Consider the following 16331-nt stretch of genomic DNA (forward strand, 5'->3'; position numbering starts at 1 on the left):
TATTTGGATTTTGCCAAAGCATTTGATACCGTTCCCCACAAACGACTGCTTTCTAAGCTAAGGTCTATTGGTCTTAGTAAAGTCGTTTGCACATGGATAGAAAACTGGCTACAGGATCGGGTACAGAGGGTGGTTGTTAATGGCACATTCTCTACTTGGAGTAAGGTCCTCAGTGGGGTCCCTCAGGGTTCTGTACTGGGTCCACTTTTGTTTAATTTGTTCATAAATGACTTGGGGGAGGGTATTATGAGTAATGTATCAGTGTTTGCAGATGACACAAAACTCTGCAGACCAGTCAATTCTATCCAGGATGTGACATCCCTGCAGCAGGATCTTGACCAACTGGCAATCTGGGCAGCTAAGTGGCAGATGAGATTTAATGTGGATAAATGTAAGGTCATGCACCTGGGATGTAAAAATATGCAAGCCCCGTATACCCTTAAAGGACAACTAAAGCCTAAAAAAGAATATGGCTAGAAATGTTTAGCTGTGTGTTTTGGGCCCTTGTATCAGCCCAAAGTCACCAAAGCTCTATAGAAATAAAGCCCCATGCCCCTGAAGATGCCCACAGTAGCTCTCCATCTTTTGCCTTGCCCAACTACTGCACATGCTCAGTCTGCTCTTGGCTGATGTCAGTGACCTGAGCTTAGGGAGCGACTCACAATATTTTTCTTTCCCCTGCCTGCTTAGTCTGGTCACTATTAAACATGCATACTAGCCAACCAATCACAGTCCTGTCTGGCTGCTCTCTTAAAAGCTAAAGGCCTTTTGAGCTTGGGGCGAGACTTTAGCCGAATCCTTAGTGCGGCTTCTCTTTCCCCCTTGTAATGATCCCAAATACTGAGCTGAGTTACAAATATAAGTTACAGAGGTTGGAAACAGAGGCAGAAGCTGTGACAAAAGTTCCAGTCACTTTGCTGTTACAAACAGCCCCTCTGGGAATAAACTGCCCCATTGTAAAGGTTTCTCTGTATGTAACACAGTGACTGTATATGCCCCTTACACCCCCCCAGGGCTAAGGTACAGAATATTACTAGCTTTAGCACTGAGGCTTGTTTTGTTTTGTGTTGTTTTTTTTTTTTTTTTTTAATATACAACCACACAACAGACCAATAACTTCTCTCAAAGTGTTTATGAAGCCAGTTGCATGTGGGTTTGTGTGCATTACACACGGGGAGAGGCCAAACTGTGACCCTCTGCACAAACACTATGTTCCTTCCCAGGCATGCTGATTTGCATATGCAAAGTGACTGACACTGAGCTCAGAGTTTGTGTCTCACTATTATAAACAGGCCGTGTATGGAACCCCCAGGCTGCTCAGCAACCCTTTGCTTTGGTCAGTGTAATGCAAGTGTCAGAGAGAGTTGTTTGTAGGAGGAGAGAATTCAGAATGTGTTTTTAGAAAAAGCCCCAATTATCTCCTGAGCTGATATTTTGGGGGGTGGAGATATGATAATATTTGGGAGTCTGTTGGAAACAAGTTATGTCTAAATACTGAGCTAAAGCTTGTTTGTATTGATATCCTGTAATAAACTGTGTGTAATAGGGCAGCACTAGTTTATATGTACCTGTACCCATGATGCACCTGTGTCTCTGTGCCAATGGGATCATTTGTAGGTTCCACCTAGTTCTCTATGGAGGAACAAAAATATATACACAAAAGCATTGACCAATGAGAATGCTAATTAGATTCCCAGCACTATATCAGCCATTTTGATATTACCTTACATATAGAGATAATGATGGCATTTTTCCCGTCATTATATGGCACAGGAATCAGACATGGGGATAAAGGGACAGACTTGTTCAGTGCTGGGAAACTGTGCTTATTGCTCCCAACTCCAATTGCAGGAACAGAGAACAGGGAGCCGGATTTACTCACACCAGCTGGGATTCTCATTGGGGGATTCTTTTGCATATTTATGCAGCCACTGGCTTTGTGCTGTTGTTTTGATAATTTACTACGTTCCCTAAGCTCCGCCTCCCAACAGCCGCCCAGAGCAAACTGAGCATGTGCAGGAGCCAGATCTTATAGAAGATGGTATAACAAAGTAACAAGATGGCGGCCCCCTGTGGACAACTTTGAAAGCATAAATCATCACTGTAATTAGGCTTCTCAACCTCTGGGCTTGTGCAGTAAGTTCATAATGTTTATGTTTAGTATATAAAATACAGCATTTCTAATGATTTTCTATTTTAGGGTTTAGTTCTCCTTTAATGGGACTGCACTAGGCAAATCCATAATGGAGAAGGACCTTGGAGTCCTTGTAGATAATAAACTTGGCTGTAGCAAGCAATGCCAGGCAGCAGCTGCAAGGGCAAACAAGGTTTTGAGCTGTATTAAAAGGGGTATAGATTCACGGGAGGAGGGGGTTATTCTTCCCCTTTACAGACCGCTGGTAAGGCCCTATCTAGAATATGCTGTTCAGTTTTGGTCTCCAGTGCTCAAACGGGACATTATTGAGTTAGAGAGGGTCCAGAGAAGGGCAACTAAGCTGGTAAAGGGTATGGAAAGTCTCAGTTATGAAGAAAGACTGTTGGGTCTGTTTACACTGGAGAAGAGGCGCTTAAGAGGTGACATGATAACTATGTATAAATATATATAAAGGGATCATATAATAACCTTTCTAATGTTTTATTTACCAGTAGGTCCTTCCAACGGACACGAGGGCACCCACTTCGTTTAGAAGAAGGGAGGTTCCATTTAAACATTCGGAAAGGATTTTTTACAGTGAGAGCTGTGAAGTTGTGGAATTCCCTCCCCGAATCAGTCGTGCTGGCTGATACATTATATAACTTTAAGAAGGGGCTGGATGGATTCTTAGCAAGTGAGGGAATACAGGGTTATGGGAGATAGCTCTCAGTACAAGTGAGGGAATACAGGGTTATGGGAGATAGCTCTTAGTACTAGTTGATCCAGGGACTGGTCCGATTGCCATCTTGGAGTCAGGAAGGAATTTTTTCCCCTCTGCGGCAAATTAGAGAGGCTTCAGATGGGGTTTTTTGCCTTCCTCTGGATCAACTAGTAGTTAGGCAGGTTATATATAGGCATTATGGTTGAACTTGATGGACGTATGTCTTTTTTCAACCCAACTTACTATGTTACTATGTATCCACGTGTACACAAGCTTAATACAGAGAATCTATGGAGCTTTTGGCTGGTGGTCCTAATGATTCATAGCAAGAAAACATCCAGGCTCACAGCTAGACAGAACAGAATGGACTTTATAAAAAAAACGTCATGGCAGGAGAAAATGGGTTTTCACACTCACAGCACATTTTGGAGGGGTAGTTCCACTAATTAACATTTAGGGGCACATTTACTTACTCACGAACGGGCCGAATGCGTCCGATTGCGTTTTTTTTGTAATGATCGGTATTTGGCGATTTTTCAGAAAATTGTCGCGACTTTTTCGTAGCCATTCCGAATGTTGCGCAAAATGTTGCTATTTTTTCGTAGCGTTACTACTTGTGCGAAAAGTCGCAACTTTTTCGCAGCTTTCGTGCCGAGTACGAAAGATTCGGATTCATTCAAGCTTCAGTATGGTGACTTTTCTTGGGCCGGGTTGGAGCTGCAGAGTGCCATTGAGCCCTATGGGAGACTTTCCTTGGGCCAGGTTGGAGCTGCAGGGTGCCATTGAGTCCTATGGGAGACTTTCCTTGGGCCAGGTTGGAGCTGCAGAGTGCCATTGAGCCCTATGGGAGACTTCCTTGGGCCAGGTTGGAGCTGCAGAGTGCCATTGAGCCCTATGGGAGACTTTCCTTGGGCCGGGTTGGAGCTGCAGAGTGCCATTGAGCCCTATGGGAGACTTTCCTTGGGCCAGGTTGGAGCTGCAGAGTGCCATTGAGCCCTATGGGAGACTTTCCTTGGGCCGGGTTGGAGCTGCAGGGTGCCATTGAGTCCTATGGGAGGCTTCCAAAATCATGCTAAGTCTGAAAGTTTCACCCGCCGCTTACAAGCGCTCAATACGAAAAAGTCGCGACAAGATACGAGCGAATCGTAATGGCTACGAAAAACTCGCGTTTTTTCACGCAAATCGTATTGTTAACGAAAAAGTCGCGTCAATTTCCGAAAAGTCGTAAAGGCGACGAAAAAATCGCAAAAAATACGAAAAAGTCGCAAAATGTTCGTTTTCCAATCTGAATTTTTCCAATTCGGATTCGGATTCGTGGGTTAGTAAATGTGCCCCTTAGTGTGATGTAGGCAGTGTTATTTTGAAACAATTTGCAGTAGGTCATTTTTTATGGTTTTAGAATTCAGCTTTTTATGCAGCAGCAATCCAATTTGGGGGTCAGTGACCCACATCTGAAAGCTGGAAAGAGTCAGTATCGGACGGGGGTATCCAGGGGCCACCCACCCCCATCCCTAAGAACCCGCAGCCGGCCTCCTCCACCACCACCCCAACCCTGTAAGCTTGTGCACCGCATACCTTTTACTTCTACTACCTCTGTGCAGCCATGGTCGGGGGGACCAGAGTGGCCATAGTTCAGAATGGGGAGTGGCCTGAGTCAGTGGGACCCACCGGGTTTTTCCCAGTGTCCTGACATCCCAGTCTGGCCCTGACAGAAGAAGGCGGCAAATCATTTCAAATATATTTAAAAAAATTAAAATGAAGTCCAACTTGAAGGCTAATTCAATAACTAATAACCAATTAAAAGAATGAAAGGTTAAATTGGTAGCAATAAAATAAACCAATATGTAGGATACGCCCCCCCACACACAATTTGTCTTCCCTAAAAATCACTGTCTTATAGTTGGGCTCCATGTTGGGTCTATTTCCGAAGGATCCCCTCCCACTGGGCAAACTCACAATATTGCACTTTTGGTGATTTCCATATAATGTACTATAAAGTAAGGGGATCACTTGGGAAATGGATCCAACATGGCAGTGCCCCACTCTAGATGAAAGTACCCTGGGTTGGTGCAATTTTTATGGAAGACACACACCAACCCAGGCTTCATGGTTAGCAATTTGGCTCCCTGGGAGGTGCCCAACACAGACAATGATTTAACCTTCAGTTCTCCTTTAAAATGGTGGTTCACCTTTACTTTAACTTTTAGTATGTTATAGAATGCTGTATTCCTAGCAACTTTGCAACTGGTTTGCATTACTTATTTTTTATAGTTTTTGAATTATTTGCCTTCCTCTTACTGCCTCTTTCCAGCTTTCAAATAGAGCCAAAAACTATTGCACTGTAAGGCTACAATTTTATTTTTATTGTTACTTTTTATTACATATTTTTCTATGCAGGCCCTCTCCTATTCATATTGCCATCTCTCATTTACCATAGCAACCAAGCAGTGGTTTAAAGACCCTAGCAACCAGATAGCTGCTAAAATAGCAAATGGAGAGCTGCTGAACAAAAAGTAAATTAAATGAAAAACCATCAAAAATAAAGAAATTTATTGCCCAAGAATATCAATGTCTACATCACATTTAACGTTAATTTAAGGTAAACTGCCACTTTAATATTGCTATAATATTTCAGTTAACATACATGTAAAATGATCTCTGGACTTTTTTTTCTCTCTTTATTCTAAAAGAGACCAAATCATTTTGGCATCACTGTAGCTATATACAGCATTTCCCCCAAATACATTCATTTCAATTATTTACTAAAAAATGGTTATGGTGTAGAATATGTACAAAATACCCATAACAAAGGCTCACGTATATAATTTCCTAGAAAAAGATTGCAGCAGATACAGTAAAGCACCAAAATGCAGATTTTTAGGGGTGTATTTATTAACAATGGAGACAAACATCACTGGTGATGTTGCCCATAGCAGCCAATCAGCAATTAGATTTGAATGCTAGTCTACAAGCTAGAAACAAAATCAAACATCTGATTGCTATGGGCAATAATGTAATGTTTGTCTCCAATGTTAATAAAGCCCTATGTAGATCTGCCAGAATTCCTGCAATAACAAAGCTATAACTGTCCATGAAAATGCAGAATTCCTATCAACATTTTGCCCCAGAAAGGAAAATCAGAGTAAGAGCCCCATAGATTATTTTGGGAAAGAACAGTGAGGATTTGCAACATCAATTCCTATTGGCAAGACACCATTTTTGATTATATTTAGGACAAAGAACATGTGGTGTTTGGCAACTCAATGCCTGTTATTGGTTTGCATGTGTTTCCGAGAGTGGATACAGTTATGGGATCTATTATCTGGAATGCATGGGATCTGAACATTCCTGGATAATGGGTCAGTAACATGGGGCGCTATGCCTAAACAATAAAAGAAGAAACCAATAGCATTTTTTTTATTACTAACATGGATTTATGCCAGCTTAGAGAAAAATCAAATCAACTGAAGGTGAGGAACTTTTGGTTCAAATAGGAGACAACAGAAAATGGAAGTGGTAAATTTTGTAGCAACAGGGTTCCAGATTCCATGCCTGCACAGTGTTACACCTCTATACAAGCAAAACTAAAGCCTGCAGCTTGTTTCTCTTCATTTTTACACTGGATTTATACGAGGGGAAGGCAATAAGAAAATATTTGGGGAGGCTTTCATTCCTCACTATTCTGCTCTTCCCCAACTTGGCATTGAGTTACCCCAACAACACACTGCTTCATTAAATATGTCACAGCTGTTTGAATCATACTGAAAATGTCCTGCCAGTTTGGAGCATGCAGTGTTGCTCCCTGGGTAATATAAGCCAGGGCAGGGTGACCAAGATCGCCCAAATTTAAATGTCATGTTCCCATGGGTCTTCTGGCAACCTAGTAACATCCGCTGCGATTGGCCTCAATGCAGTAGAACAAACTTCCCTTTTGGAAAAGGTGTAGAAGATCCCTTGAAATGTATTTTATGATCCAAACGAAGTTGACCAACCACCGGTCCAAGAGCTGTGCATTGCATGGATTCACAAGTCTGTCTCAGAGTGCAGCCTTGGCTTGGAAAGTCCATCTCTTCCATTACACATCCGTCTCAATCCTCAGTCTCTCCATTCGCTGAACATTCCTTTCTACGGCTGTTTGGTTGGTAATTTCCTTAGCACATGACTCAGGAAACCAACCTCTTTCTCCGTCTCGTAGTCTTTCTCCCTGATACCAACCTAATAGTAACAGATAAAGTATCAGTAAGTAAGGCATATGTAGAATGAAGGAAATTTCTTTCAATATGTTTCTTCCATACAAGCTATTACAGATAAAGGTATTATTCTTTGGTAACACTGAATACACTTTTCAGCCGGTGTAAATTAAAGGGGAACTAATATACCTATCACTGTAATCTATTCCTATAAAAATTATCAATAAATACCATCATTATATGCTGAAACCCATCATTTGAAATCCTGGCAGGGGAGGAGGGACTAAAACACTGATGTTATAAATTGTAACAAATTCTCCAAAGCTTACAGGCAGCATGCAGGAAACTACACGTGTGCAGGAATTGTGGGATTTGGATGATGCAGGCTGAGGACAGTCGACTTCTGTTACATTTTTTTCAAATGTAGTCAGCCAGATCAGCATGAGGGCAGGGAGGCAGGCTTAGGTAACTGTTCCAAACCATATTATTACATGAAAAAGCTCAAGTTGTGTTTGGGTGGAATTCTCCTATAAGGGGAAAGCACCTTGGGATCATTCTATGTTGCCACTAAAGACCAATTTCTCTTGCACTACCTAACTAATTGCCTGCTAAGCAATTCCTTTATGAAGCAGCCATAGAGCCAAATAAAACCCCCTGTAAGCTGATAGTGTGCATAGAGGCTGCCTAATAGCCAATCACAGCCCTTATGTGGTACCTCCATGAACTTTTATGGTGCTTGTGTTGCTCTCCAAGTCTTTTTACATTTGACTGTGGCTCCCGAGTAAGAAAGGTTGGGGAACCCTATTCTAGAAGGTGCAGTGAATAAAAGGAAAGTTTTGCAACTCTGGTTACTAAATAGGACACATGGGGAGACATATTACCGTGTTTCCCCGAAAATAAGACAGTCTTATATTTTTTTAAGCTCCAAAATATGCACTAGGTCTTATTTTCAGGGGATGTCTTATTTTTCCATGAGGAAGAATACAGTACACATTTATTCCATCGTATAGGTGGGTGTCTTATTTTCGGGGGGTGCCTTAATTTCCAGAGGGGGGTGAAAAATCGGGGGGGTGCCTTACTTTCGGAGGATGTCCTATTTTCGGGGAAACAGGGGTATCAGTTGCTGCTATAATGGGTATTCCTGGAGATTCCTGCCTATGTTTGGGATTGTGGTGCCAAAATATTACTAACTTTATATAATGTATATAGATAATGGAATTCTGGCTGCATTAGAGCTAACTGGAACATAACCTCACTACATTATGCAAAATTGTATAAGAGCAAGCTCATTAAATTAAGACTTAATTAAGACTAAGGCTGTAAAGCACCACTTAAGAAAGGTATATTATATAGATTCATTACATATAGTGGCACAGCGACTTTGAATAATCTGGAGGGAAATTATTTTGAGAGCCAGCATATGAGGAGAATAACAAAGGCTGAGTATAATCAGGTAGTAACCAGCACATGTGCGGTGAGGGAGGAGTCATACACTGGGGAAGGGGAGCTCTCTGCCAAGCAATCAGGAAGTCTGAGTTTTCTTGCAAAGGGAGGGAGATTTGTGTGAGAAAAACTCCTGAGAGAAACAAAGCCTAATTGCCCTTAGTGGGGCTAGGAGTTTGCTGCAGAGAACAAGACCTGTGTGGTCAGTCTGCCAGTGAAGCAGGCTGCTCTGGTCATTGAACAAAATCTATTGCTTTTGTAATGCACAAATATAAAATTCACACAATAAAAATATATGTATACACACGCACAGATCATATTTAAACCAAATAATAATAATAATATATATATATATATTTCATATATTACCATCTTCTTCCTGCAACACCAGCATCACATCAGCTTGTTGGAGTGAAATTTCATCGGCTTGTTTGGCCAAGTAAGCCTTTATTATTTCCACCTGGCGCAGTCCTGCAACAGAGGACAAAACATTCTCAGAACAATGACATGAAAAGAAATGGTCAGTCATTAGGGTATCACATGGTATCTGTTCAAGTGAACTACTTGCTATTGGGCCAGTTAGTTTCCAGCATATATTCCTGATTTATCATGACTTTCCCAACAGTCAGGAAAATATAATGAACTGACACTGATTCAGTATTTTTTTTTTTTATTTGTGGGGTGGTAGTGCTTAGTGATGCTCAGTAGCAACACTGAGCACTCACTATCTACCATATGTATCCATGCTCCCTGATGTAAATCTCATTTAGGGAGAAGGGATTTGAATGCTGTTACTGCCTAGCAAGGTTGGTATAGAAATATATAGTTATAAGGCTAATGCGGTATAGAAATACAGGTATTGGACACCTTATCTGGAAACCAATTATCCAGTTCCGAATTACGGAAAGGCCATCTCTCATAGACTCCATTATAAAAAAATGATTCCCTTTTTCTCTGCAATAATAAAACAGTACGTTGTACTTTAGGAAATCCAAATTACAGAAAACCCAAGGTCCCAAGCATTCTGGATAATGGGTCCCATACCTGTATAAGGCAAATGCGGAGAATGCATTTTGGAGCTGAAGTCTATTCCGTCTGCCTGCTGTAGGCATTGCCCCTTTATCATTTCCTTGGAAATGTCTCACAACTCTACAAATTTTAGTAGGGGGTGTGCAATAGGAAAAGTAAAGCCATTTATTATAAAGATGACTCTGTTTTATTAGGTTGGGGTTTATGATGCAATGATTTTCTCAGCAACTAGTAGTCCTGGATTAAATCCCTGCTCAACAAAACAGAATTGCCAGCCAGTGCTCACTGGTGTTCCCCATTTCAGCCACATAAATGGTTACTAGTTGGAGTTGCTGGTGTAGTCAGTGGATGGGACACGAGCGTGATTGATCACAAGTGACATGGAGGATGCTCGGAAGGCCCATGTAAAGTCCTGTCAGGGGAAGAACCTGCTGACACCAGCTAATAAAGCAAAATAATAATGTACCCCTTATTGTAAAATATAAGGATATTAGAAAAGGGAAAATTGTATCATACTTACCGTGATTTTCCTTTCCTGGGAGTACTCCATATCAGCACTATCTGGGATATCCCCGCCCCCATGCCCCATCAGAAGGATCCTCCCCAAAGCTTTAAAAGCCACCCCCACCCCCTCTATGGCGTCTTTGTTACGAGCTTTAAGACTACCATTGCATAAGGGATGGGAACATGCTGATATGGAGTACTCCCAGGAAAGGAAAATCACGGTAAGTATGATACAATTTTCCCTTTTCCCTGGTCGTACTCCATATCAGCACTATCTGGGACATAGCAAGCTAATACCCAGTTGGGAGGGAAACTAGGCTCTGGCAGACTTCTGGATGGTACTGCAATAACTTTGCTGAACGTCATAGTAACCTATCCATTGTCATGCTAACAACTTCAGGAAAAGAACCTAGCAATGTATTGAAGACTTCTAATAGGATTGGCTGATCTCAAACCAAACCAGGAGAAAGAATGAACAGTGATACTAAGGAAAGAAGATCCTGCTAGGACCCAGACCTACACAGAGAAACACACACAGTGAGTGTGACCCCAAACTGACCATCTCATCGCCACTTGGTTAGAGGTGGACAGTGCCTGACACACCATAAGAACAAACTCCCAGAATTTCACAAAACTATTTAGAGACATACCATTTGACAGCTGTGAAATTCACCGCAAGTGGAAAATACCTGCTAAACCATAGCAGAGAATCCGGTCTCTATACATATCAGTATCTGGAACTAATGCAACATGAACATTACAAGGTAGAAGATATGCATCATGAAGGAAGTACTATAGGCAGAAACCATGTGAGCCCTGTCAGACCTTTATGAGTCCTATATGTGCTTATGCTGACCTCTTGACCGCTAGTAGCACTCTATCCCATAATCTTTAAAGGTTGCTCTCATGCCGAGGTCACATACTAGAATGATAACCCTCCACAAGAGTAACCTAATTCCAGGAATCTCAGGTACTGCAATGACAAAACAGTCCCTAATTTTTGGGCTATATGCTGTCCCTTTATGGGGACTAGCATAAAATGAGACAAGCAGGGCAACCCATGACAGAAGACATGAACGGCAATGCCACTACATATGATATACCCTGGACGGGAAGGCATACTCATAGCCACCATGCCGCTAAACTAATATATAGCATAGGAACAGGAAGACAATCCCAGCCAATGTAGACAACTGGGTAGGAATAAGGAATGTCTTTCAAGTATGAGTTAAGGTTAGAGCTTCTAGACCTAACCAGTGTGTATGCCCTGTATCCGGACTAATTTGATGGAAGTCAAAAACACCCTGTTTCAAGCTTCCCAGCTGGAGGCACCCTCACCCAAGGGAGAATACTTCAGGGCAAGTAATTTACTGTTGCGCAGGCAATACTATGGGCCAGATAACTGGGCCCTAGGCAGGGAGATGTAGGTAGAACTTACCTCTAGAGACTATGATGGCACAGTCCATAAATTGGAAAGCATAGGTCATCCCAAGCAGTGCGAATGTGACATCCCTTGAGAGACCAGGTCATTCCCTGCCATATGCCCTGCAATCAGAACAGTGTATAACAGAAAACCCAAAGAGCAAACACGTGTCCTCTTGGGGGAACTAGGTATGGAATGGCAGCTACCCCAAAACATTTACTTACAGCATGTAATTGGAAGCCAGGTGAACCTTTATATATTCTCAAGCCCTGTAGAATGTATACAATATGCCTAAACAGCTGTAATCCCACAGCCAATTCAATGCAAGGGTTAGACCCTCCGAACCCAACAGAAGTGACAATGATAGCTTAGCAAGGTAATGCATAGTCTATTTAACGGCTGCTTGCTGGGCAAAAAACACCTAACCCCTGTCAACAAAAAACAGCTTCGAAAACAAGCGTTTAGCTGTGAAGCTATTCAAGGCAGAGAAGATACCCAGCAACATAATTAAGATGTAATGTACATGCCATCTTATTACCCTGCTTGAGCTACTGCGATCCCGCAGATGCCATGAGATTGGCTGCAACCTGCCAGCCTTTAGCTCCCAAGAGGCAATACCAACAAGTGTACTGGCACCTTTCAAAAAAGGCTAGTGTTATACACTAGCAATGCGGAGATTCATGAACACACTGATGGGTTTGCTTCAAACCGGTCATGGAGCCAGCCCCTATTTAACTATTTAATGTTTTTGGACTGACTTACCATGTAGATCAAACTCATGAGAGAGCCCTGTCGAACATGCAAGTCAGATGCTGTTCGCCAAGTGTATATACTACTAAAGTGATGCCTCCCTGCAGCACAAAGGAACGCATGTTGCTGGGCTCTAGAATAACTGCAAACTCAGAGGAATGTTTGTTTTGCAGCATATTATGGATCATGGTTTTATGCCAGGCTCAATAATTACTACAGGCCCAATGGCCCCACAGTTGAACTACAGCATGTGAGCATAACCCTTTTGGTTCAGATGTAGTTATAACCGTAATGCATTCCGCTTGCATACCCACAGGGCCCAATGAAACCTGCAGCTTGGCCCATACATACTACCTGGTCTTAGAAGTACTGCAAAAAAGGCCTACAAAACCCAGAACTGGCAACAGCTTATGAAGCTTATCAATAATAGGACACAGTGAACCATGAATTGTGCTGCAGCTTTAGGCATGCTAATAGCACAGATAAAAGAAATGCTGGAGATAGTACTCTGTTTGGGCTGCAGATTCATAAACATGCACATTGCCCAGTACAGCAAACATTCAGTCAGCTAAAGCTCTAGGTATGCTTACTGCCCAAACTGGTACCAGACTCTGGTTGCTGCAGAAACTAATGAATATTATTTTGTACCCCGGCATTTGCAGTTTAAGCATGCATAATACAGGAACCATGAATTGTGCTGCAGCTTTAGGCATGCTAATAGCACATATTTGGAGATGCTAGAGATGCACTCTGTTTGGGCTGCAGATTCATGAACATGCACATTGCCCAGTACAGCAAACATTCAGTCAGCTAAAGCTTTAGGTATGCTTACTGCCCAAATTGTTACCAGCCAATGGTTGCTGAAAAACTAATGAATATTATCTGGTACCCAGACATTTGCAGTTTAAGCATGCATAATACAGGGTTCTACAGGGTTGCTGAAGAACTAATGAATATTATCTGGTACCCAGACATTTGCAGTTTAAGCATACATAATACAGGGTTCTAAACCTTAGAAAAGTGAAAAAAAAAAAAAAAAAAATCTGCTGGTGATTATTGTACAGAGAAACATACAGCATAAGTATAGGAACACTTAATGGCAATGTGCCCATGCATAGCCTGAAAGAAAACTACATGGCAATACACTATTAACACATATGCAGATAATGCTAATCACAAATCAATAATTGTGTTAGTTTACTGGTAGCAACACAAGCCTGGCCTGGGGACCCCAAAGCACGGCCAATAATTGCTGCTAGCTGACAAGGTAGGATTACAGCCCTCTGCAGTGTGCTACAAAACACCTTTAAGTGATCAGAATAAAGGGCTCTCGATTTCTATAATACTATAGCTCTCTAAGCCAATAGTTATGGCCTACCTTAGGCATCAAAAACTGGAAAGAGGTTCCTAAAGGAGGACTGATATAGGAAACCAGCAAACAAAATCAGTATACAGAACCTTACCTTCCCAGCCTATGGTGCTATACTCTGGGAACTCAGGACTGGAATGAGAGCCACAACACCTTTGGCTAATTACATAATTACCTTCAGCAGAGGTACTCTGGTTACACCCCAATTAGCCAGTAGGGTTATACTACAGACCCTTATACAGAGTTTTAAACATAATTAGCCAGGCTACTACTAGCGAGGCACCTGAACAACTTCAGCCCTAATGCAGCAATACAATCTGGCTACAATCGTGATGGCAAAGTACTGGATCCATGTGCATACACATAATTATACCCAGCTAATGCAGATACAGATCTCAGAGTTACTTCAACTCTATAATGCCCTGACTACTATAAACACCTTCCACAGTAAGTGAAATATTAGTGCATTACCTGGTGTAGTAGCAGTAGCCATAACACAGAACTGGTGCAACTCTCTGGGAAGCTCAGCTGGAGTGTAGCTGATCACGTAATCACATTCACCTGAGACTACTCAGGAATGCATCTAATTAGCCAGTTCTTAGTAGTAACTACACTACAGTGCCCTAGCAACCATAACACAATGCGGGCAGCTGAAAGGAGTTGACGCATTACCCCATGTATCAGCAAGTAGCCATGACACAGGACTGCTGCAATCTCTGGAAAGCTCAGGTAGAGTGTAGCTTAGCACATAATCACATTCACCTGAGGCTACTCAGGAATGCATTTCATTAGGCAGTTCCCAAGGTTACTACATGGCTCTGCCCTAGCAACTGTAACACAATCCAGAGCAACTGAAAGGTTCAATGAATCACCCAATCTGTCTGCAAGTAACCATAATATTTGACTGGTTACATTCAGCTAAAGCTATCCAGGTATGTAGCAACTAGCAGGCAAACTAACCCATTTGTAGTACATAATGCAGCCCAATGTTTAAAGACAGTGGGGTGTCAGGCCCTTTTTTTTTTTTTTTTTTTTTTTTTTTTAAACACCTCTTAATACAAAACCTTAGGAAAGACTTTGTGAGGGAGGCAGTAGGCTTTGAACTCTGGCTCTATTAAAAAAAAAAAAATCTCTCCACACAGTAGAACAAAAAGGAATATGGAGATCGCCAGACTCAGGCCACTAACTAAATGTTGAGGACTGCTAACTTCCACCTCCCTCGCCCATCCGCAAAAATATTAAGTGTGTCGGGCCACACACCATTGCCACCAGACACTCACGGCCTGGGAGGGCATACGGATGGGGGGACTAGCACTTGCCATTGGATGCCATTATGACAAACCAGAAAGGCACATGGGATCAAATATACCAACAGCATTGTCCTACCTTATCAAGCAGAACAGAGCCGAAGATCCCAGGATATGAGGTAATGTGCAGGGGAAAAGATCTCATGGACCAAAAAACCCCAGTCCCTAGGTGCCATTTCCGGTCACCTAATGCTTTCCCAAGGCTAAAAAGCAAAAACGTTGCTTCCAATGGAGCAAGGAAAGCAGAAGGAAAAAAAGACGCCATAGAGGGGGTGGGGGTGGCTTTTAAAGCTTTGGGGAGGATCCTTCTGATGGGGCATGGGGGCGGGGATATCCCAGATAGTGCTGATATGGAGTACGACCAGGGAAATCACAGGAGTTCCATGACCACATAAAAGCACAAGGCCGCAGGCAGCATTTACCGTTCAGTTATCTGAAACCAGACACCGATTGGTTGATATGGGCTAACTTTATATTGTTTATTACACTAGCACATTTTTGCCTAAATCATTACATCGTTTTATTTTTCTTTAAAATAATCATCATTCTAAATAAAGCACAAACAAGCAGGCTCTACCTTCTGTGCCATGGTGATCACTTCCATATTTTCTTACCTCCTCTCCTAGATCTGCTGTTCTCTTTGTTGTCTTCCTTCCGCTCAAGTGCAGCAACCCACCGTGCTCTATCACTCCTGCATATAAACATGCGTAATGAGATCTCGCCTTGGAATGCCCAACTTTGGACCTTTGTTTTTGTTGAACTACAACTCCTATAGTCTTGATACTCTCTGCCACAGGATGCTGCAGGTAGGTTGGACAATGCCTATCAGATAGTTGGTATTCGCTCAGTGCCCAGATATGCGTTGTATACTGAGCTATCGTTAGTGGGATCTGAGCATATATTTTACCTTTATCTAGTTATAAATACTGCTAGCTCTCTCATTTATTCAATAAACCTGCAATGCAAAAAGTAACAGGTACAATGGCAGATACTTACAGACTGTCAGCCGCCAACACAATTTCATCCTGTTTCCCTTCACTGTTCTTACTGATATGAATCTGGAACAAGAAGGGCCCATTTGGACTACGGGGGCCACTTGTCCCAGTCTTTGCAGGAGGCGATAGCTGTGGGTCACCATTTTCTATTTTAGCCACAGCAAACTGATCCATCATGACATAATCTGTTACAATGTAGTTTTCCTCACTGAAAACATAAAAAAAAACATGCAACAACTACAACAATAGTAGAAACTACACAAAAGGAAATACTATAAGGGTTTTCTTTTACTTGTAAGTGATACAAAATGGCTTCACATATTAGCATCAAAAATCTGTTTAGGAATTTGCACAGAGAATAGAGCCAGCCTAAGGGCTTATTCTTTAACATTATCTGTGGAAACCCCCAATCCGTAGCTCTGTCTAGTGGTACATTCCAGTCTACCTTCAATACCAAGCAATGGTC

At 42.1% G+C, this 16331-nt stretch overlaps 1 protein-coding gene and 1 long non-coding RNA gene across 4 annotated transcripts in view; both read right to left on the reverse strand.

Moving 5' to 3' along the window:
• Positions 1-5383: 5383 nt before the first annotated feature.
• Positions 5384-16331, reverse strand: part of arhgef16 (Rho guanine nucleotide exchange factor 16) — a 52469-nt gene continuing 41521 nt past the window's right edge. For 2 of the 3 annotated variants that reach the window (XM_012966640.3, XM_012966639.3), the window contains exons 12-15: positions 15867-16073; positions 15485-15561; positions 8858-8959; positions 5384-7070 (exon numbers count right to left, since the gene is read on the reverse strand). In XM_012966640.3, coding sequence (XP_012822094.1) covers positions 6931-7070; positions 8858-8959; positions 15485-15561; positions 15867-16073 — 526 coding nt within the window. In that variant the 3' untranslated portion in view covers positions 5384-6930. 3 annotated transcript variants of the gene reach the window in all.
• On the reverse strand, positions 10739-13782 carry LOC116412070. Its single transcript, XR_004223522.1, has 2 exons — positions 13658-13782; positions 10739-11566 (listed from the first exon to the last, which is right to left on the reverse strand). It is a non-coding gene; the product is annotated as an uncharacterized LOC116412070 (long non-coding RNA).

Source organism: Xenopus tropicalis, chromosome 7, assembly GCF_000004195.4.
Source record: "Xenopus tropicalis strain Nigerian chromosome 7, UCB_Xtro_10.0, whole genome shotgun sequence".
In the NCBI taxonomy this organism is placed as follows: domain Eukaryota; kingdom Metazoa; phylum Chordata; class Amphibia; order Anura; family Pipidae; genus Xenopus; species Xenopus tropicalis.